Raw genomic sequence first — 13,047 nt, 5'->3', positions numbered from 1 at the left:
CTCAATCCTTCTATCTGGCAGAGAATTTCGCGTTAAGAGTCTTGCGCTAACCGTGTCGCTTTTTATCATTTAGAAGACTCAATATTTACATCTTGGGGAGGACGATCTGTTGCACTTGAACCCGGTTGAAAGCAAATCGACAGTCACGCAACCCCGCTGCTTACGATGCAATAGAATGCGTACTGAAAACGATTTCTTTAAAACAGCATAATGCAACGCATGCATAATGCAACGATAAACGTTTGCAAGAGAAGTATTCAAATTGTTGTCACATGACCTCATTAGGTTGCATATTTAAAAAAGGCGAGTGGCACTTATGAATATGTATAGAAAAAAATCTATAGAAAGAAATATAACTTTTGGCATTCCGATCAAAGGGATATAAACCAAGGATAACATCAGCTTCTTATTCATGCAACGAATGCGATGCATTCTGGGATATTCTAAACTATATGTTCTGATTGTATATGCATTTACATTTACATTTATGCATTTGGCAGACGCTTTTATCCAAAGCGACTTACTTTGCATTATCCTATACATTTAACAAAGGTATTTGCAATCCCCTGGGATCAAACCCACAACCTTGCGTTGTTAACGCAATGCTCTTACCACTGAGCTACAGGAAAGCATATTATGTGCAATATTATTATATATTAGCAATATATGCATATTTCACAGAAAGTGCTGCCATAACAACAACACATCCGATAGTATCCACCATCACACAAATCATACAAAGATCAAGTGTCCATACAGAAGGACAACCAGAGAACAATCTGATTATTTGTGTGGATTTTTCAACCACCGCTGAACAGAACCGTCCTGCTGTGAAGCAGTGTCTGCTTTGATTGAAGCCTGCTAGCGCTTTAGACGAAGCTCTGCTAGACAGAACCGCAAGAGTTCTGAAGGTCACTTTTCCACCACCTGACCTCGCCGATCCGGCTGTTTATTGAAAGGCCCTGGCCCGAGACAACAGGAGCAGGTAACACGCTAGCATTCCAATGAGAGCATCTCTCGCTGCTTAAAATATGCGCCGATGAACGCTGCAAATTAAACAGAAGCTATCAAACCAGCAGGACTTTATATAACGCTAATTAGTCTGGATTCTCTTCTGCACCGACGGGCAATGAGAGATCGGAGTGAAGAATTCTCCCGTGAACTCACCTGTGAAAGCCCCAGGTATATGGACACCGTCTCGGAGATGTACAAAAATCTTCCCTCCTTGTTTAGTGCAAATACAAATGCATCCAGGGACTGTGTGGAAAACAGAGAAAGACAAAAGAGGAAAACAAGTCAGGCGAGATGCTCACAAATAGCTTATTCCTCACACAACCCATCATGCCCGCAACCGCAAACAGAAAAACGTCCCGTGTGGAAACGGCTCTGACGGATCATTAAAGAGCAACAATTACAACGTCAATGAACAGCTCCAGATCACAGGCGCCACAACACTGAAAGCAAGCGTGATGAATGCGTATAGAGATGTACAAAAATCCTGTCGAGAGCACGTCAAGTTCAGATTTCAGCCCGAAGAAATAATATTCTTGATATACTTTTAAAAATGATAAAAAATGTAGAAAATTAAAAGAACAATTCCGCCAAAAATGAAAATATTGTTATTGTTAGGTCAACCCTTCATTTGTTACATATGTGGATACATTTCAGTGTTGTGCTGAACACAAATGAAGATATTTAAGTTTGTAACAAAGCCATTTTAGGTCAGCATTGACTCCCATTTGAGTCTTTCGTCCTACTATGGGAGTCAATGGTGACCCAAAACGGCTTGTTAACAAACTTTCATTAAAATATATACAGCTTTGTAACTACTGGAGGGTGAGCAAATGATGACAACATTTTTGGTTGAAGTATTCCTTTAGGTCTGTTTGTAGGATCACTATTTTTATGACATTTAAGCACATCACCCCAGTTCACATTACAGTAGAAAGTACAGTATGAAAAGACAGAAAGGGTAGAAATTGTATCTTTATCTATTTGACGGACACTTTTATACACAGTGACTTTTATCCTCCCGTTACACGAACACAGAAAATAGTGATGAAATGTTTTGGACACTTGTTGGAGCATGAAATATTGACTCACATTCTAGTTGAACTTCATAGAAAAAATTGTGTAGAAGATTTCCCCTCTAAATCTTCACTTGCTGTAAGTAATTGAAATAAAACACAAGCAGCTGTCTTAGCGTAGCATTTACGTTAAAGTATTCAACATCAGCCCATGAGCATTTCAAATGTAAAGAAGTGTCACATAATGGTCAGTATTAGCATTAGCTTGTAATGTTAACACATCACTGGCAGCAGATGTGTGCTCGGGGAGAAAGTGAGGCATCAGCGGGCCGCTGTGGGATGTGCTGTTGTCAGCTGCATATCAGCGCGCTGTAAATAGCCCGAGGCTGCGCTGTTTTATCGGCGGGTGGAGACCGGGCGCTCTCTCGCCAGCTGCCAATTCTGCTTTAAACTTGGAAGCGAACGAGAGAGAGACGCTCCTCCGCACCAGCGTGTAAACCTCATTTTCATAAAAAGGTGATCAGATCCGCTGAGACGTTGTGTGCGATATCTCTCGCGTTTATAACTCACACCGCTCTCATCTCGCCTGGGGTGCGCACACCCCGCCGATTATCTGAAGCAGTGGGGGACTATATGTAATTAACCCATGTGACCTCACTGCCTTAATTGTTGCCTGCTGGAGACCCGACAGCAGAACCTCCAGCCGTGATCGTACGCTTCCCGTAGACCGAAAATCCTACTTTTATACACATACAAATAAACACAAGAGCTACCTGAGTTGACATTTAACGTTTGAAAATAGGATTTCTATAAAGAGTACCGGGATGTTGTTAACACTTGGGATTTGTTTGTCAACCAGGGTGCCGTTAAAAAGAAACGGAAATAAAAAGTTTTATTGGCCCTCATGTTGTTCAGAACTTGTGTGTGACCTTGTCTGCTGTAAAAACACAAAAGAAGATATTTTGAGAAATGTCTAGTTGTTTTTGTGTCCACACAACGGAAGTCAATTTGGCTACCGACATTCATCAAAATATCTTCTTTGGGGTTCTGCAGGATGAAGACCATCATTCAGATTTGGAATGACATGAGGGTGAAGAAATTATGAAATCATTTTTGGGCAAACTCACCCTTTAAAGAAGCGCAACAAACTTTTAAGAGGCCTTAAGATGACCTAAAATTATTTAAATAAGAATAAGTAAAACAATTCAAATAACGTAGAACTATTAAAAATAGTTTTTGCATGGTTGGTAAAAAAATTCCAAACTCTACAATCTTCTATCACAGAAATGTGCTTTTTCTCAAATGCATTACTGTGTGTCGTTCTAATGTCACAAATCCTGGTTTCTACTCCATTCCTATCAGTTCATCTCAGCTCTCCATCACGAGACCACCGTCCTCCCCATCCGAGGGTCTCACAACCTAAGAGCTGACATGGCTCCCCGCGTCCCCAAAGACGCGTCCGGGCTGTCAGGAAGGGCCCGCAGCAGTCACCTCCAGCCAGTGTGCAATCATCTCCTCTCTGTTCCTCGCTGCTCTTCCTTCAAACGCTCGGCGTCTGCGGGCCAGGTCTCTGAGGAACACGTGTGCCTCGGCCCAGCTCCCCTCTATGATAAACGGCTTCTGTTTACAGGCTAACCACTGTGTAAAGTGCACAATAAATCACTAGCCAGACAAACTTCTGGGGGAGAAAAGTGTAACATTAAGATGGGCCTTTTTTGTCATTTGTTTAAAACAGTCATGCCTTGCAAGCAGCTCGTCCCCCTCACGCTCTCTCTCTCTTGTCTGAAGCGCTGAGTGATGGAGGAAAACATTTCACAGAAAGAAAATAAAACTCTGTGTAGAGATTCACTATCTTTGCCGCAAAATAATACAATCAAATAAGATTATGGGGGTTAAATGAAACTATGTGTAGTTTAAACATTTGCAGCAATAAAAATGTATTTGTATAATGATCCAATAAATGAAGTGAATCTATGTCACTTGAAAGTTTTTTTTCAAGCTTCGATGTTTGACATCTTGCAAAGATTTTCTTTACATTAAGTTTTGATTTAACATTAAATTCTTTAAAACACATGTCAAACATTTACTGTCGTGATGAACATTAAAGTTAATAACCGATCAATGTTCTGCCTGAATATTTCTGTTGTTTTGTCACAAATTCCTCATCATTTTAATTTATAACCAAACAGATCTCATCTCCTATCTACTGCCATAGTAGGGAAAATAAATACTATCGGAGTAAATAAGAAACCTGTTTGGACACAGACATTCTTCCAAATAGCTTCCCTTGTGTTCAGCAAGTTTTGAACAATCTGTGGTTAAGTAAATGATTTCACCCAGAATTTTTATTTTTGGTGATCTATCCCTTTAAACATTTCCTACAAATCTACAACGATATTTTCATCTTGCAGAGAAATGTGTTAAGTCAATAATTCCTAACTTTTCACAATCCAACCGAGACCAAAGAACGGCTTCATTCAAGTCCAGCCCCGTTTGACAGAAATGGCAGGTCCACCACAAGCATCTCATAGAGGAGAGTATAAAGTCAACGTCGCTCTTTTAGGAACCTGCATTTCAGCACAACAGCAATAAACACGGTCTGTAACTCAGCAGCCTTGTGTTTTCTCTAACAAAGGACAAATATACGGGAGCTGAAGGACACGCAAGCTGGTAAACATCAATCTAGCGCCTGCACCCTGACCAGAGCCGCCGCACGGTCGCATTAACACACACAGCGGACGCCAGCCGAGACCGGCCTCATTGACTATTAACATATCATTAACTATTAGGTCAGACAAAATGAAGAGCGTGAGAGAGGCAGAGAGGGGGGGGCAGCTGCTGATGGGGAAGATGCCAAATGTTCAATCTCATCCCTGCAAACTCCGACGGCCTCGGCGCTGAAGAACAACAAGCGCAATTATCTCTTCTCACAGGGTTAGCCGAATCAGATCGTGTTGACTCTCTCGCTCTCTCTGAGAAGGGCGTGAGCTACAAGATAAGGTTTACATAGGGTGGAAGGCTGTACGCTATACGTTAAGGTTCCAGAGGAATTAAAAAAGGTTACAAGGGTCTTAAAAGTATCACATCAGTAACCATAAAAAGGTAATTACATGAAGCACGAATAAACGCCTTCACACCACTAGAAACTTAGAAACGTATCAAGCTATCATTGAGGGCGAGAAAATGAGATGATGACAGACAGCAGACGTGTACGGACAGTGAGACCATCGGAAAGAGAGAGAGACAGATGAGAGGTGTTAAAAGAGATCTTATCTGAACTTCTAAATTGTCACGGGAGCCGCGAGAGATCTCTCTCATCGAAGTCAATCCTGAGGCTGACAATCCACGCAGAAATGTGCAAATATGGATGCGTGTTATTGATTTCTTTATTGAAGGCACAGGGTCGGGAGATGCTGGAATCACTCATCCTGCCCCTCGCTGAGACCTCTTTCAAATAAGAGAATCATTAGATTATTCGTTTCACGTTGGGGGGGGGCTTTGCGCTTGGACGGGGGTCTGTGGTGGTATTCAACATGAAATATTTGTCGCCCTGCTTCACTCCAAATGACCCAAACACCTCTTCAACCCTTCTTTTTTGTTCATGACCCAATAGAAATACTACCTAATAAACTCCCCTTCTCTCTCCAACAGAATATTGTTTCTCTAAAAACAGGTATTTTTAGGTTTTCGCCACTGGTCACAGTTGCTGGTGAGCCGACATATGAAATCTAAATGAACACACAGCACCAGAATGGACGAAGCACTCCAGAGGCGATGAGCGAACAAGCGTTCCTTGTACAAACTAGCGCACTTTAAAAAAGTTCCTTCGGGTGACTAGGTAAGAATATTGTTTCTACCTCCCTCTGCGGCGGGATTTAATTAAGAGATAACGGTCACCTTCAGGTGATGACACAGGACAATAGCATCTGGGTTAAAGGAAAACGCTGAGACTGGACGGCACATATTATCACGAGCAAAGATAGAGAGAGAAAGAGAGAGACAGAGTCTCAGGTTGGGCTCAGGATGAATTTTCGGAGTCTAATCTAGGGAGTTAAGGGAGGGATTTAGCTCAACCCTAAGAGGATTAATCATAATTTGAATGCTTATGTGTTTAAACACAAGCTTAATAAAATGTAATGACGTCCGCACAAACAAATAGGGGGCTTGGCTGCATTGGAGGGAGAGCTGCTCTTCAGATGACACGACTAAACGCTGTGGTTTCACACCTACAGACACACACATTTTAGGCAAAGTTAAAAGTTAAACCACAGTTAAAAAAAAGGTGTCTGCGATACAAAAGTTACAAATAGATATGTGACCTTGGACCTCAAATCCATTCTTAAGTAGCACAGGAAGATTCGTGGCAAAAGCAAACAAAACATTGTATGTGTCAAAATGATAAATTTTGCCTAAATGCTTTTGTGAAAAAAATCATTAGTATATTAAGTAAGATCATGTGCCGTGAATATATTTTGTAAATTTCCTAGCGTAAGTGTGTCAAAACCTACATTTATATGGTATGGTGAGGACTTCATTTGGACAACTTTAAAGGCGATTTTCTCAATATTTTGCACTCAGATTCGAGAGTTTTAAATATTTGTGTCTCGGACTAAAATTCTCCAATCCTAACAAACCATACATCAATGGAAAGCTTATCTATTCAGCTTTCAGATGATGTATAAATCTCAATTTCGAAGATTGTTTGATTTCAAAATGAGATGATTTTATTATGTTTTATTGTGATTTTTTGAGTTATTATGGCTTAAATTAAAACAAACCAACTGCAGTTTTATAGATATTAATTGGAATACACAACATAGTTATCTCATTTTGGAACCAAACTCTTCATATATATAATGCATCTTTACATATATACATACATTGATTTAATAGAAAACATGGAGGTCTTTACTCCTAAAACACTAAACTTTGAAAAGTACTGAAATGGTGATTAGTTAGAACGATAACTACAAAACTAAATATGGTAAATTATGATTTTACATAGACATCAGGACGGCATGTGTCACATGTGTGTATTTTCTGTCATGTAACCTCAAGCTAAAACATTTAAATCCAACAGGGAATAATAAAAAAGGAGAACATCACAGAGAATCAAAAACATGCAAAAATGAAAAACAGAATCAAAGGCAAAACGTCATATTACTGAAAACAGACCCAGAAGCCAAGAGATATTATAGTCTGGCTGTCTTCTTAAAATCCTCCAAATGACAGAAATGAACATGAACGACATTGATTACTACACAACAGAGCCACTTATACAACCCTTTCATCTGAGAAGTTCATCTAAGACCTCACATCCACTTTATACGAGCTTCTCGACTTTGGGGGGCACATACATTCAGGACTGCATATATAGCGAGGAGGTTTGCAAGATTTAATTTGCTGGATATAAATTCCATCACAATTCAAGTCCAATAGTGAAGTCATTAGAATGCAAGACGATGATCGATTCAAACAATGATACAGAGCTCCATCTCATCTCTTTTTACTTTTTCAGGGAATTAGTCAGCGAGTGACTCCGTTCTGTGTTTTTTCAAGGCATTCATGCAATTGTAATGCAAAATGTTTGTTTTGGGGATCCATGGGGGTCCGAACGGGGTAATGCGGTCCTGCAGGTAATGAGGACCTTCACTCACACCGATCATCTTCAACTCCATGAAAATGTCGACAATGACCACGCAGAAACCTTTTCAATACAGACAGCAATCTCTCACACACACACACACACACACATGTGCGATTTCCACGACGCCTCTTAAGAAATCACACAGCGCCTGACCAACACAGTCTAATTATGCTAATTGCTTCAATGCCCTTGCTTTATTTATGCATGGCGTCTAAGATAAATAAGAGAAAATTGCTTTGGATCTAACTGTATTCATTTTAGAATGCAAACTAGCCCTTGTTTGTTATGAGATTGCTGATGTGTTTACCCCGGAAATTCTGCAGGTAATTGCAATTTTGATTGTACATTTATTTTTCCCACCGACGGTCCCAGGACTGCGTCTGTTCGCACTTCTTATAATTAAATGCTTTGTAATATTTAAGCACACCGAACGGAAGAAAAACAGCACACATTAGAATATTTTATTCACCAGACTGAAGAAACACGCTCAGGGGGCTCCGAACGCACACGGGGAGCATAAAAATGCAAGAATTGCTGCGGAATCTAAAGGTTTTATTGAGGTAAACATTAAAACGCTGAGACCGGTGGAAAGAGCGATATATTTATTTGTCTCGAGAAAAACTCAGGATGAGCTTCTGGTCTTCGTCTGCCTTCTCGACAAATGCCCGCATCAATTTATAATTCAACAAATACTGTACAGGACTGTACTGTACATACTGACTTCTCATCTGAGACACTACAGGACACAAAATATATTCAGTTTAAAAAAAGTGAAAAACAGGAGCAAGATTTACTTCCGTGCAATTGCTGTAGGTGAGACGACGTGAGTTCTCGTACGAGCCTTGTGAGGACATCTGCTTCTCTCAGGTGGTTATTTCATAATTCAATATCAATCATATCAAGACGCACAGCCGACGTTCCTGATAGCATTTCAAATCTTACATCTAAAACTAATACTTCTTAAGTGCAGCTCATTGTTCCACGCGGAGAGTTCCGTCTCGACACATACGCCGTACATCAAGAGGCAGCCGCGTCATCAATTCAAAAAATGACTATCGATTCGTCCGAGTGTTGGGAGCAAACAAACAGTTGCCATCTACGTAAATTAATGAACTGATCTCCCCTCATATACAGAACTTCGGTCGAACCGCACGGCACTGTTACAACAAGCTGAATTTCTCCCCGCCTCAGTCATCCGAGGTAAATCGTTGCTGTCTTTCAATCCTTTTCATTATGAGGTATGGATTCTACCTTCCTGATGGAGCATTCCAGTCCCTGAAATGCTCGACGCCGTATGGATAAAGGATTTTACCGCGATTAATCAAAACATGGATCCCTCTCACTCGCGAGGCAATTACAGCCTTTAGACAAATAGGGATCTATGTCTGAAAGTTTCAGATATTTAATCTCATTCATATAGAATAACAATGAAGAATTTTGCTAAATGCAAATGAATACTGAAGGGCATGTACTGGTTAAATGGCTACTGAAACACATTTGCAGCGTGCAAGCGTCTTTGATGTCGGGTTTTGATAAATAAATTGGTATAGTGTGAAAATCACAGTTTTGTTGTTGCGGAAAAACTATGAAACAAAAGAAATAAAAAGAAATGAAATGATGTATTGGTTTATTTGATTATCTATTCAATAACATAACCAAAAATGAATTTATTATCTCATTAATAAATTGTGGCAGCGCTACTAAATGTACTATTACAACATTCTAATAGAAAATAGTTTGTATAAGTCACCCTGTTTCCCAGCTAGCAGCTGACAAGCGTGTTGATTTATTTATGGTATTCGTGCAGTCCGGTGTTATGTAGGCGAACGAACACATAGGTCTCCATTGACAGGCCTTTTGTACAGCGCCATAAAAAATGAGCTTCTTACAATACATCTGCAGGAAACCAGACGTAAAAAGAATCAGAACTAGAAGTTCTCACGTTGCCGATGCTCTTTAATAAGAGGAGACGCGAGGGAGGGGAAATCAATGGAGAATATCTCCTTTTCTCGTGCTGTATTTAAGATTCAGCAAAACTTTTGTCTGGGGAACGTCACAAGGCACAAGAGCAGGAGATTAAACCGGCATTAATCATACCAACAATTCATACATTTCTTGAGTACAATGAGTTCTCCGCAATCCCCCGGCCCACCCAGTACTCGCACACAAATCTATCACTCAAAGCTGGGGTTACTGAGCTATACCCTTAAGGTGGAGATAAGGAATCGCCAGGGTCCCATATTGGGTTAAATCACTGTAGCTACATTAGTCTGAACGGAGGCGGGAGGAAATCACAGAAAAAAAAGGCATTGCTGTGCCCAGATGCTTATCGGAGTGCCGAAAAAGACATTTGTCCTTTGTCTGGATCGCCCTTGACACATCCTTAAGGGAAGGAAGTCCTGAACTTGTCTTTGTTTTGAAGAGCCCTTGGACCTCCGAGGTTTAATCTGGGTTAAACGCGGGCCGATCTCGTGAGTTTTCCCTGCGGGTTTGATAAGCGCACACTAAATCCCTCTTTGGTCCACATATAAACATCTATTCAACATCAGATCAGAGGATCGCCAAAACATCCTTTTCTTCGAATCAACCGAAAGGTCTCCATCTTTATTCTTCATAAAATCTTAAAGCAAAATATCTCATGAAAACACGTCTACATTACAATACAATATTAAATATATATATATTTTTTAGATAATAGATTTTATATTTCTATGATGTGGTCATTTCTAAATAAATTTAGGCATTTTAAAATAATTATTTCATATTTGCTTAAGAATTGAATAGTTTTTTTAAAACATTTTGTTAAAACATCTCATCAACCTAAAAAGACTTTCTGCTCCTAATATATCCTTCAAAATATTCCTGCAAAATGACATTTCTTTTGCAGAACAAATCTAGAAAATCTTTAGCTTTGAAATAAAATATGCCTCAGAGACACACCATTATTTCCATTAAGAAATCCTTCTTGCTTGTCCAAGATGCAATCCAAACTCCAAACTCGATCTAAAAACCGTTCTTTTCCTCGGAGCTGCACGTGGAGCTATGCTTTGGGAGATATATCTGTGTTTATTGGTGTTGGTTCCTCTGAGAACACATTTAAAGCCACAGTAATTACACCCAAAGCCACGTTATGAGGCCATAAGAAGAGCACTAAAGACTGTCTGGTGCTTCTCATGTGAGCAATAATGACAGATATAACAGGTTTGCAAAGAAAAACACACAGACATGCTGGCACAACAGCGTCAGGTGGATGCGTGTGGTTGTGTGTGATCCAGGGACGTGCCACATGGCCCTATAATCACACAGTTTCATTACCCTTATAAAACAGCATGCTTTACAACAACTTTAACAACATGTACAGCTGTGGCTGCAGTGAGAAACGTGTGTGCAGTTTTTCCATGCAACAAATTCCAAGAATGCATTTACTTCATGTGCTTCCTGTTTGAAAAACTAATCTGAACGGGTAGTTTAGCGCATTTCATAGTAAAAGTCAAAGTGTGTTTGAAGTATACAAAACCTGGAGAATTCCCAAGCGGAGATCTTTCATATGTATGATAATGAAATGTCCCTAAGAGACGATGACACGCAGTGCAAAACATCTGTGTCATTTTTATGCCGGAAAAGTTACTTCAAATCCATTGAGGATGATATTTAAGCCTATTTCATTTTCTTAAAAAATATTATTGCAATTCGCTTAAAAGAAATCTTCTCATTTTCCACTTTTGAGAGATTTAGGATGTGCGCATCTCTGTAACTCTAAGCTAAGACTCAATCATCTCCTACTGTACATCCTCTCCTTACCACCTTTCATGTTGACATCACACAAAAACTATACCAACCCATCCGATTCAATCTTTGGCTTTCAATCACGCGGATGCTTATGACAACCTGATAAATTGCTGTCGGATTGCAATGCATATCGAGCGCGCCGGTGTTTTTTAAACACCGTGAGGTGCCGTTCTCCTGAAGGTTCAGCGCTGGGTGTCAAAGGCGAGGGCGACTCCTACTTATAACAAATGTAGTGACAGGTTACGATCAAGGGCCGCGCTGACATTCTCTCTGCAAAGGTCAATGTATGGCGAGGCCGGCGATGAAGAAATGAGCGCTCTACCATCATTGCCAAGGCAAAAGGTCAGACAGAAGCTGATTGGTGATAGAACTATCAAATTAACCAATCAATACACGGCTGGGATGGTAGGAAACGGCCCCTCCAGGGGAAACAGACAGGCTGGACCAAATGCCAAGATGTCAATAGCTCTGCGCCAGTGAGAGCCGACACAGGGTTCACGAGGGGAGGGGTTTTCTGTAATACACACAAACACGCAAAGCTTTGTCTACAGTATGTGCTACACAAAAATCTTTGGAATCACAAATCTAATGAACCTTCAATCTGTTGAATAGAAGAGATGTCTAGCTACCTGCTATATGTTGGATTTGTGTACATCAGGTGCAGACAAACTAAGCTAACAGCAAACAACTTAATCATGAGCGAATCGCATTTTAAGCAGCGTTTAGTTACTCAAAATAATCAAGCTTTTAGAGTAATGTACAATATTTTTTCCCAACAAGCAGTGGTGCAGTATTCCACTAATCTCGGAGAAATAAATATTTAGCTAAATAAATTATATCATTATTTTCAAAAAGTGTATCCATTTATATATATCCATTAGGTCTGTTAAACCATTAATCGCGATTAATGGCATCCAGAATAAACGTTATGGTAACACTTTCCTTGAAGCATGTATGTATAATGCATTAAAAAGAGTTATTAAAGTGTAAAAAAAAAAGAATGTATTAACTTTATTAACAATTATTTATAAGACATTAAAATGCTTTAAAACTACTTTTATAATGCATTATACATTCATGCTTCAAGGAGAGTGTTACCAAAGTTTTTGTTTACATAATAATATCGCCTGTTTACCTTGCATATTAATTTTGTATTTATTGACACATACACATACATGCATATGTTTAAGAAAAATATCAAATATAAAAATCAATAAATGTTTATATATAATTGAAATTATATACAAATATAAGTAAGTATATGTAAATATTTCCAAAATTTTAAGAATATACATGTATGTGTATGTGTTTATAAATACAAAATGAATATGCACAGAACAGAGACATATATTACGTAAACACAAACTTTTATTCTGAATGTGAATAATCGCGATTAATCGTTCAACAGCCCTGATTACAACCTTTTACCAGTCAAACATTTTTGTAATATTCTATAATATCACACATCATCTATAATAATACTGTTAAGCAAAACAACTGCTCAACAAAGTAACCTTTATACAGTCTGAACTATTTGTTTGTACTTTTTTAAGAGTAGTTTGATAATAGCTTAACAAAAACCTT

General features: G+C 39.3%; 1 protein-coding gene across 4 annotated transcripts in view; it reads right to left on the bottom strand.

The window, feature by feature from the left end:
• The window catches only part of LOC130437302 (neuronal PAS domain-containing protein 3), a 225,022-nt gene that overhangs the window by 85,193 nt on the left and 126,782 nt on the right, over positions 1 to 13,047 (bottom strand). For 3 of the 4 annotated variants that reach the window (XM_056768605.1, XM_056768606.1, XM_056768609.1), the window contains exon 5: positions 1,168 to 1,257. The exons of the other annotated variant lie outside the window; for it this stretch is intronic. In XM_056768605.1, coding sequence (XP_056624583.1) covers positions 1,168 to 1,257 — 90 coding nt within the window. The remainder of the gene's footprint in view (positions 1 to 1,167; positions 1,258 to 13,047) is intronic. 4 annotated transcript variants of the gene reach the window in all.

This window comes from Triplophysa dalaica, chromosome 15, assembly GCF_015846415.1.
Source record: "Triplophysa dalaica isolate WHDGS20190420 chromosome 15, ASM1584641v1, whole genome shotgun sequence".
In the NCBI taxonomy this organism is placed as follows: Eukaryota; Metazoa; Chordata; class Actinopteri; order Cypriniformes; family Nemacheilidae; genus Triplophysa; species Triplophysa dalaica.
Note: the sequence above shows the minus strand (reverse complement) of the source record. Positions and strands in the feature narration are given on the sequence as shown.